At 52.7% G+C, this 10,759-nt stretch overlaps 3 protein-coding genes across 3 annotated transcripts; 1 reads left to right on the top strand and 2 right to left on the bottom strand.

Moving 5' to 3' along the window:
- Nucleotides 1-5,862: 5,862 nt before the first annotated feature.
- PV08_07547 (uncharacterized protein) lies at nucleotides 5,863-7,249 on the bottom strand (the record flags this gene model as incomplete). The annotated part of the gene is made up of 4 exons (XM_016381876.1): nucleotides 5,863-6,583; nucleotides 6,678-6,911; nucleotides 7,015-7,076; nucleotides 7,151-7,249. 4 exons carry the CDS (start codon nucleotides 7,247-7,249, stop codon nucleotides 5,863-5,865), a joined length of 1,116 nt encoding a protein of 371 aa, XP_016234978.1.
- A 1,345-nt stretch (nucleotides 7,250-8,594) lies between these two features.
- PV08_07546 (deoxyuridine 5'-triphosphate nucleotidohydrolase) lies at nucleotides 8,595-9,173 on the top strand (the record flags this gene model as incomplete). Its single annotated transcript, XM_016381875.1, has 1 exon — nucleotides 8,595-9,173. One exon carries the CDS (start codon nucleotides 8,595-8,597, stop codon nucleotides 9,171-9,173), a length of 579 nt encoding a protein of 192 aa, XP_016234977.1.
- Nucleotides 9,174-9,470: 297 nt separating this feature from the next.
- Nucleotides 9,471-10,624, bottom strand: PV08_07545 (pyridoxal kinase; the record flags this gene model as incomplete). Its single annotated transcript, XM_016381874.1, has 2 exons — nucleotides 9,471-10,429; nucleotides 10,561-10,624. 2 exons carry the CDS (start codon nucleotides 10,622-10,624, stop codon nucleotides 9,471-9,473), a joined length of 1,023 nt encoding a protein of 340 aa, XP_016234976.1.
- Nucleotides 10,625-10,759: the final 135 nt, after the last annotated feature.

Genomic DNA, 10,759 nt, shown 5'->3' with positions numbered 1-10,759 from the left:
ACGCAGACTTGGACTCGGACTCGACTCGACTCGCCAAACAGGACCCAGGACCCAGGACCCAGGATATCCTGGGAGTAGGAGTATGAGTACCGAGAGGTTTCTGAAGTCAGCGGTACTGAACGGGGAGTCGGAGACTTCGAGACTTCTTTTTGTCCTTCCACACGTGGATATTCCTTACGTGTGTGGACGAACCACCAAACTTCGAAGATACTAACGTACGGAGGACGGAAGACGGGATAGTGCCCGGAGTACCTCTGGGCCAGTTCTGTAAATTCCTCAATCATTCCCACAGCAGGGGTTGGTGGCTTTGCACGTTTTTGTTTTGTAGGGGTAAGAAGGACTGTAGATATCTTTTTGCGCAGCCTAGGGATCCCAGTGTAGGCCCGACCACTCCCCCCGGGGCCATTCGAAACACCTACAGTACTGTACCTACCTGACTCAGGCAGCACAAACTAGGAGGGAGGCGACGTACTCGTGATCGTATTGTGTCCAAGGTAGCCGGACATCCACCTACCTAAAAAGGTTTACAATGTCAATTAACTTCTGATCAGATTCACAGTGCCCCATCATAGAGCGGAGTTTTTAAGGACAGAGCCTTTCCTATGCACTCCGTATCAGTATGCGTACCCTCCTTCAACGACTTGACCGACCTACAGAGCCGCTACGTGGTTAGTCGTCAGTGATCAGAGTAGTCGTACTCGTCCTCGTACTCGTCCGTCATGGCCTCGGGTCGCAAGGACCGGGGGCGCAGGACCGGACGGACCCAACGGCTTAACTCCGGCTTTGGTGCTCCGGTCGGGAGGGAGTATACGGCGCACGGAGGATAACAAGTTATGAGTCTTTTGTCAGAGAGGAGGACATTTCCGAAGCCGAGTCGGCTCTGGGAGAGAGAGAGAGAGAGATTGTGTGTTTTTTTGTCTAAATGTCAGAGCAAATCAGGGGCGTGTGCAACTCTGCAAATTGTCAGAAACAAGTCACAAAACAAAATGGGACTTTTGCACACACACACGCACAACCACTCAAAAGGTCCAAGAGATTTGGTGACGAGTGCTGCGTGCATCACCCCGTGGCAAAAACCCACAGGCCATGTGTTCAACGGTGCATGATGCATCAGCATCCTGAACGGGTATACCGAGTACACGCTGAGTTCTGAGCACACCTCTCCGGTATCATCACCATCATCAAGGTCGCAACTTGCGAGCGCAACGCTTACTTAGAAGTTATTAGTACCGTGCCGATTCGAAAGCTTACCTGACTTTCCATGGGCCAAGACTGACCGACGTCGACACAGCCTCAAACTACGTCGCTATGAATCCGAGCCAGGCAGAACTTAGTTTTTCTACTATTGTACGAAAGGCACTAAAACGAGCGCGCTCTACCGTTTTCTGATGCCCCCCTCCTTTTTTCATACTTTTGCAACACACCTCGAGTCGTGCCATGATTCGCGGTATTCGAAACTTGACGCTCGAATTGGGAATCTGGCTGACCACCTCGCGGGCACATGGATGCCAATGACTACCACAGACGTGGAAAGATTTCGCCGCCCATACTGCTGTGCTATGTGCTAGGCCCTGACCGGAAGAAAAACGTCGAGAGATGAAGATAAGCCTACTCGTATAGTACGGGTACACGAGGCGTCATTAAATCACTGGACAGACGGGGTCTGGTCTGGATTTCTTACAGTAGAGTATTGTATGTAGGTCTTGCGTCTTGCTATCTACTGTGGCGCCTACAGCGCCAGAGAGGTTTGTACAATATCAAGGAATCGATATCCGACTGGTCCACCGATTCGTCAAGTGTTGCTCTGTATCGTACACCGTATGTACTGTACACCATAACTCCTACGTGGGGGCCAGTCCAACTCTGGGTACCAGGAATCACAGAGTCACAGGGATAGCCTGCACAGCATGGGCTCGCGGAACGTGGATGCTTTCATAAGCATTGGAAACGAAACAAAAAAGAGCTCTTTTGTTGGGGTCACCATGAACCCTGTCCCCTGTTTCCGCGGGCCGCTAGCTCTGGGCTTGGGTTGTGGTGCTTGTGGAAACTTGTCAAGCGGTGACCACTTGAGTACTGCGTAGAGTATCCGTATTGACTCGTCCTAATTACCTATTGTACCTTACTAGTTCGGTTTTTAGTCCTCCACCGAACACGGCTCAAAACCCACGCGCGCGTGGTCCTGTGCATTTCATTTTCGCGGTGACGGCGTCTCATCTTTGACCGTAATTTTATGGCGGCGTGATTAGCAGTGGTACTGAGCAGTTGCATTGCAGCCTGCCAGTCTGCAGCCCGTGTCTTTGAAGATCCCCTCACGGCGACTGGGAAGTGGGAACACGAGAGGGGGGGGGATGGTCTCGCTCCCCGAGTTAGATTGCAGCCTGCAGACGTGGGTAACTTCTTTGGCTTGATGAACATCCAACAGATCTATGGATACCGAGTACGGAGTATCGCGCATACAATACGGAGCACAGGTCAAGCAGTTTCCACGTTCACCAGGTACAGGAACGAATACGCCCAGACCCCCCTAGAGCTTCCCCGACAACGCACAAAAGAAACCCCGAGAGTTGCGTGGCTCCATGGAACGTAACTTCCAAGATCGACAGAAGCAGCTGACAACCATACACCTGGAAACGAAAGAACGAACAGGCCAAGGGCGAAGCAGGTCGGACCAAGTGCTCGTCCAACTACGCTGCTGTACGATGCTGTCCGTACGGACCATGACTGAATATCGTCCTCAGTCTCCTTAAGGGGCATCGAGAGTTCAATCACCGTCGGACCGGTGTGCCTAGTACGTCCTGTACTGTAGGGACATTACTGTTACTGTCAATGCATGATGTCAACAGCACCTCGAGGATATGACCAGATGCAGCACTGTCCAATGTCCATCCCATCAAGGGTGGGAGTGTTCAAGCCCGGGGCTCCCGCCGGGTCAACCGACGAGTGTCTACTCGAGTTTCCCGCCCCTAAGGCCTCGTTTATTCTGCGACATGTCATTGGCGATTGCTCCTGTACCGCTCTGCAAAAGGACAACACCGGTTACTGGGCGAAGGGGTTACATCGGTTTTCTCCTTGTGACACCGAATGACCATGACGTGCCAGATGGGTCGCCCTCTTTGATATTGTACAATGGCTGAGGGTTGCTCGACCTTTTGCCCAGACATATAGTGTAAACCTTGCAGGAAGAGAAAGAGAGAAGAAAGCGTTGAAGGTAGTATTCGGCCGAGCAGTCGACGTCCGTCGGAGCATCCGTGTCCCGAACTGCATACGAGTACGAGGACTGCATGGTGGAGTTTGGCCTTCTCGAACGCTATGTTTCGGCCGATATCTCCATCATGTACGCGATGCTGATTTGGGCACAGGGTCCTGCAGACGTGATTTGGTCGCTGTCAGCGGAACTGGATGGAGTACAGTACAATCCAAATGACAGGGCTGCATCCACTGCTTTGCCCCAGCATCCATGATACTGTACACCAAAGGGAGAGGGAGGCATCCTTGTTTTCGGCCCCCAATGGAGGCTCGTATTGTCCATACTGGAAATGGTTAAGTCTGATTTACGAATGATACAAGTGCGGCTGTTAGCGTGATGTTAAAACTGCTCGGGGCATCACGTGCTTGGCGAAGACGTCGAAATTTCAAATTCTTGACCGTTCGCTTTGTAATGCGCCCGAATTGCTGGGATCGTCAGTGACTACCAGAGACTACAGCACACTAAACACCTCCAACTGGCAAAGTGGCATCGACTACGAGTGCACGAACCAGAACACGCTCTGCTGTTCTCAGCTCCTTCTCCGAATCGAAACGATTGTCACCACGTGAAAATGGCCTCCTGGAGTCCGAGTGCTCGTACAGGGCGAAACTGTGACGATGCCTTGGGATGTGCTGGCAATGCACCAGTTCATCACCCTTGGACAGCATTGCGGTGTCAACGAATTAGAAATACTGAGTCTAGTGAGCACCGCACAGTATGTGCGAGTAAGCAGACGCCAATTTTGTCTTCGGGCTACAAGTGATGACTGATGAGGTCGGTGTATGCATGGTCTCTTCACCTTCCATCCACGACTTGTACTAGTCCCTCATCATTCCATGTCTACTGTAAGTGTGTTGCTTTGTGCAGTTTTGTTGTCGCTCGCGGTGGACTATCGCAGTACCACTAAACGAGAAACGAGCTCCGTCGTCCGCAACATCCCTGAACCAGGGGGTTGAGGGGTGGGCATTGTCTCATCTCCCATCCTTTCTCTCGACTACAAGTACAGTATGTTTCTCGCGCAAAATTCCTACGGTGCATCTCGCCTACCGACTCGTCGAAAGAACGGACGTCGTTGGCAAATGAGCACTAGCATCTATGTGAGCCTGCAATACTATACAAAGATCCAGCAGAGGAGCAAGATTCTTGCCAGCAACAAGGGATCCAAATAGTCTCCTCATCGAAGTTGGACGGTAAACCCCACTGTCTGTACACCGAACTACTACAATAGGATGTCAATGTACTTGCCGGGGGCATGGGGTGGTATTATAGCTGATTCGTTACAAGACTCGAAGGGCAAGGCAAGTCAGCAGCTTATTCAAAGGAACGCGCCCCCCCCCCCCCCCCCGGGTTCGTGCATGGACGTTCTGGAATAACATAATATGGGACCTGGCAGGGTGGGCTTATTACATTATCAGACTCATATCCGAACTTGACCCTGACTTGCGAAGAGGCGCTACCGGAGCTGGACAACTGCATCATGCATGCATGCATTCAGCATGCCAGCTACTCCTTACGGAAGTACGAAATGCGGAGTACGGAGTATGACTGTGCAGCTGAGGGAGTCTACGCTATCCCTGTGTTCACGCCCGATTTGGGGGCTGAAAGAACAAGACCTACAGACAACAGTACAGATTACTCACTGGAGCCTGCAGAGTTTCATCTGTACACTACATATGCGAGTCTCGTCTCACACACACTTTACCACCCTCCCCATCACGCTCACCCGTTCGAAGATCGTGAACTCTCTCCATACGGTTACGAAGGCACTCAATATTACTCTGCATTGCCCTCTTGCAGACCGACTACCCGTGTTGGGCGCGGAGTATCAAGACCATCTGCAAAGTCCTACAAGAGTGCTAGCGGATTTTCTATCGGGCGCCATTCATACAGCGGGAGAGAGAGGAGTATCGTACATTAGTAGATGTGTCGCCCTACCTACCGCCTGTTTCTCGTGGTCCACCCGTGGGATACATCAAACGACTTTCAGACTTGCTTGCCGCAAGACTGGGAAAGGAAAAGTGGGCTGGTGAGATAAAACCATGCGTTTACTCCCTACAGGATTCGTTAGGTAAGATTTCCTACGGGCACATTCCAGTTCCAGTTCCAGTTCCAGTTCTCTCCGGCACGGCGCAGCGCAGACACAAACACACCACGCGGAGACGCTCCCACATCCATGTTGCCTGACTGGCTTGGTGAGGGGGCCGGAGAGACGAAAAAAACACTCTTCAGGATGGACCAACTCTGTTCCAGCGAGAAGCGTTCGTTACACACCACTCCTACTACTCTTACTCGCATGAATGAGTGATCACCCCTTTTTCCATCCATGAGACAGACGAGCAACCGGGTACGCATCCTTCGTACAATAGCAGTATGAGCATTGAGCAGCAGGAACTTCATCGAACACATTTTACCGCTCGATCTGTTCCTACGAAGAGTCACACTCAGAGAGCTTGTCCGCTTGTACACTACGCCGTCGATCTATTGGATAGATATATACACAAAGTTGATGCACAATCCAGGGTTGACTACAAACGAGACCTCCAACATCTCGAATAGTCAGTTTGGTCTTTCAGTTATTCCTTTTGTCATTGGGTGCTTGTTCAAACATAGTTGGGTTATAGCTTCGCCTTGCCATCTGACGTGGCTATCAGCTTCTCTACCAAACCATACGCCCACTCACCATAGGGAGCCATTTGCTCGGCGTAGTTCTTGGCCGTCGTGCCACTCGCCTGCCTGCGCGCGTATCTCGCGGCGATACCTTGCATGATGATGGCGCCCCTGAAGCCTCCAAAGGCAGTTCCCCACGCCAACTCCGACGCGGGATCGTACCCAGAAGCTTCTGCGTACCACTTGATGCACTCGTCCAAGGTAGGGAGACCGGGGGTCGCACCGGGCTTGAAGGCTTCGTTTGACTTCTCGGATTGACCGGAGCCGTTGACTCTCCCGACCCACGAGAAGGGAGCCGTGAGGTTGACAAAGTCCGACAACGGGTGGCCGATGGTGGCCATTTCCCAGTCCAGGATACCAATCACCCGGGGCTCGGTCTTGTGGAACACCAGGTTGTCGATCTTGTAGTCACCGTGTATCAGGGTCGACCGGTCTTTCGGCTGACTGGATTTCTGCTTGAAGAAATCCACCATGTCGGTGAAATGCGGGATATCGCCAACGGGTTTCTTCGTGTCCACATCCTCGGTCGCGGCTTGTGCTTTTGACAGAGTCCCAAACGTCTTCAGCTGGCGGTCGTAGAATCCTCCGTGACGACCGAAATCCGACAGTCCGATCGTTTTGAAATCCACACGGTGGAATTTGGCAAGTGTCCGCACGGCATCGCGCCACCTGTTTGTCATATGCACATCGTCAGCCTCTTGCTCGTCTCGTTAAATTTTTTTTTCCAGCGCGCAGTTTTCATTTTGTTTTTGAGTGTGCCTACATCTCATATCTCTCTTCTGGACTGGATCCCGGTATGTGGTTCTCGGTGATCATGCGGCCGTCCAAGAACTCCATTATGTAGAATGCCGTGCCGATCACGCTTTCATCTTCACACAAGCAGTAAGCCTTGGGGACAGGGACATCAGTCTGACCCAGCGCGTTGATGATGCGGTACTCTCGGTCGACCCGATGGGCGGTTTTGCTGAGGAGGCGTCCGGGGGGTTTCTTTCTCATCCTTTCACAATGGTCAGCAATTTTCTCGTCTCAGTGGGCAGAGCCATCAACAGCCGCGTGCGGCAAGGGGCGGAGCGCGGTGTTGAGAAAGCCGAGCCACTTACACATATTTCGTCCCCGTAGAATCGGTGATTTGATATGTAGGATTCGACTGACCGAAGCCGAACTGCATGTACTCCGTTAGCCCACTCTCGTCCTCGCCGCACAAAATCGAGACACGACGGGTCGCGCAGTGCTCACCTGCTTCAGATCGAGCGGGGTCTTGATTTCGGGGACGTTCTTGTCGACGTAGCGTTCCAACGCGGCCAGATCGATAGGCTGGCGTACCGGGCCTGCCATGTCTGCTCTACAATCTCATCAGGTGTGGTAGAGAACAGTGTGCTGTCCCAACGGACGACTTGAAGGTCAAGTGGTAAGAGTAGTATTGTCGTCCACGGCGCGGTAGAAACCCGCCCGAGGCATTGGCCGTGCCGTGGCCGGTAAAGCTTGCAACCTCGGCAAAACGAAAAGCTGGGGAAGTCCAGACAGCTTTAAGCTCAACTTGCTCCCGGGTTCTTCCTGGTGAGTCTAACCAAAAGCTGCCAACTACCGCGGGCGGTCCGAGTCCACCGTCTCGTTGGCATTATCGAGGCAATGTTCTGTACTTATATATGACACAAGAGACAACTCGGTCGCCGCAATGGCCACTTCAAACATCTACGCGTATGTATCTGGGAGTCATTCATTCTTGGCTTGCTTTGCTTGGATCACGTGCTGTTGTAGCGACACCAACATATACTGCACAGAGCGGAAGGACTCGTACAGAATCATCCGCCCCTTTTCGAAGGGTAACGATAGTGTGCTTACACTATCGTTGCCGAAAAAGCAAAAGCTCTGATAGTTCGTACAGACAATGAACGTGGAAGATTGTAGAACCAAGTTTGGGGTTTTGTCCGGGGTCCATACATCGTCATCACCTGCCTGGGAGCGAGTGTAGAGCAACGTGAGAGGAGCGTTGCGCACTTTAATGCACGAACCTATATAATCTGTCGCTTAGATGGCATTCTTGAGAGATGTAGCTCGATGACCTCAACTACGTCGACCCTCAGAAACAGTGCCGATAACTGCGCCCCCATTACACATTGCTTTTCTTCAGTGCTGCTCCCGTCGAAATGCGAAGGGACCGATTCCAGGATCAATTGAAGTCGATGCCGAAGCTTTCTTCTCCACTATAGCTCGGTGCAAAATGATCCAGGAACCAGCGAAACACTACTTGCGTTCTGAACCGTCTTCCAGTGTTGTCGCGAACAAGGCTAGGAACTTGGCCAAGGGAGCTCGCCTTGCTCGTATCGAATGATTCAGTGCTCCTAGTCACTGGGCAACGGTGATGGTACAGATCCCAAGAGCCATTAGTCATGGAGGGTCATCGACTAGTAAGCTCCCACCCGAAGAGCGTCGAATCATGGTACGTTGAGTTGCAAAGACGATCACGGTGTCGAGGACATCAAAGATCAGGATCTGGGGTCTGAATATCAACCGATCTGCGGTGCCTTAGGTAATCACATCCAATCGACTGCACACCGCGTTTTTGTCTGGGGACGCGCTCTTCCACTTTACGCGTGTTGTTTTCCCCATGTCCAAGATCGAGCCTCTTTCTCTCTCTCTCTCTTTCACAGAACACACACTTTCAACCCAACACCAAAGCATGACAAGAGCTTCGACACCTCCTCTAGAAACCAGCAACGGAGACCACACGGCACCCTCTCTACCCAATTCCCCTCTCGCAAAGCGCGTCAAGACCGACCATAACAACATGGCTTCAGAGACACCCGCCGTTCCCAAACTCTCATCAACGTCGCAACCTCCCCTCCTAATCAAGAAACTATCCGCAGACGCGACGACTCCAACGCGAGGCTCGGCATTTGCGGCGGGCTACGATTTGTACGCCTCGAAGCCAATCACGATCCCGGCGCGGGGGAAGGCTCTGGTCTCGACAGATCTGTCCATTGCCACACCTGAGGGTACCTACGGCCGAGTCGCGCCCAGATCAGGCCTGGCATCCAAGAATTTCATTGACACGGGCGCTGGAGTCATCGACGCCGACTACCGCGGTGAAATCAAGGTGCTCCTGTTCAACCACAGCGAGGTGGACTTTGAGATTAAGAAGGGAGATCGCATTGCACAGCTGGTCCTCGAGCGCATATACACTCCTGAAATTGTCGAGGTGGAAAATCTTGAGGAAAGTGTCAGAGGCGCTGGCGGATTTGGGAGCACCGGCAGCTAAAATGCCCGTTCAAATGCGCTATACGGTCCACTACACAGGTAGACGGTATTGCCAGAGACCAGGCGTCGATCAAGGATGACTAGTTTAGACAAGATTATGGATTTACGATGTGAAAATGTCTGTACCCCAGGATAGAAGCCGCTCTCGGCGATCAGACCAAAGAGTTTTTCGTAATGTTTTTCGGATTCTGGTTCAAGGCTATATGCAACGTGTGAGTTTGCTCCTATCTATCTTATGTTGCTCTAAATTTCGAGGCCAGTGGTGTATAGCTTGTTCTGACCCCGACCTTGAGTTGCCTCATACCTCCATGGCAACAGCCACATATCTGGGCTCAGGATAAACCAGGTCCTTTGCGTTCCTCACGGCTCTGACCTCTGCAGCCTTCGTCTCTGCCAGGTACCTTCTCTTGGCCTCGCCGTCGCTGTTCTCGGCGCCTAGTCCCTCCACACCGCCGACGCTGGCCCCAGGCGACTGTCCGAACTTGCTGAGCTCCTCGTCCCTCGCCTTTATCGTCTTCTCCAGCACCATGTGCATGCTGCTCAGGACCTTCTCTGTAGCCTTTGCCAACGGCAATTCCGTCGCAGGCACATCGTCGTCTGGCATCCACGCCGCGCGGTCCAGGAGGCCCATCTCCGCGCACGCCTCGCGCAGTCTCGCAACCATCAACCCGGCGAGCATATCGCCCGTGCCGCTGAAGAAGCAGTCCAGCCTAGGCACCTCGACCTTGAACAGTCTCGCGCCGCCGTCACGCGTCTTACTGCTCCCGACGACGGTCAGGATGTTTCCGGTCTGGTTGGGCCCGTCATTGGCGTCACCGACCGTGACGCTCGTCACCAGCACATGGCTGGTTCCATAAGTTTTATGTAGGGCGCGGACTGCGTTCGCCACGCCTGTCAAACTCGCAATGCTCAATCCACTCAACAGCTCGGCCTCGAACTGGTTCGGCAGGATCAAGTCCGCCTCTCGAATCAATTGCTTGTACGCCGGGACGATGTCCTCTGCAACATAGAGCCGGCCTTGGTCGCCCATGACCGGATCTAAAACCCAAAAGAAGCGTCCAGGCCTGACAGCCGCACGATATCGTAGGTCTCGTGCGATGAGTCCGACGGCCTGCACGACCTGGGCGCTGGGCGCGTACCCAGAAAGAAGCACGTCAAAATCCGTCAGGTACGAGTTCCTCAATCCGTCGTAGAGCTCTGTTATTTCGTCGGCGGGCGTGCGTCGGCCTTTGAACTGGCGATAGCCTGTATGATTGCCTACAGAACAGGGAAAGTGTGTCAGCCCAATAGAGCAACTTCGCGATCCGAAACCTAGTGACCACGCAGACTGTACAGAGACTGTGCGACATAACGCGCGAGTCGGGCTAAGTGGCTGCAACCAGACTTACTAAATTGTACAGTATTGATGGCGCCAACATCGCATCCCAAGGTTTGCATAACAAACGTGGCCATCGTGTTACCGACATATCTGCATGACCCACAATGTCCTGGTCAACAAGGGCTTTTTTTCTTCACGCAATGCCTGCTGATAACAGATAGGAACGATGTCTTGTACCTACCCATATACGACCTTTGGGCATTTCGTTA

The sequence above is a fragment of the Exophiala spinifera genome (genome assembly GCF_000836115.1).
Source record: "Exophiala spinifera strain CBS 89968 unplaced genomic scaffold supercont1.5, whole genome shotgun sequence".
Lineage (NCBI taxonomy): Eukaryota > Fungi > Ascomycota > Eurotiomycetes > Chaetothyriales > Herpotrichiellaceae > Exophiala > Exophiala spinifera.
Note: the sequence above shows the minus strand (reverse complement) of the source record. Positions and strands in the feature narration are given on the sequence as shown.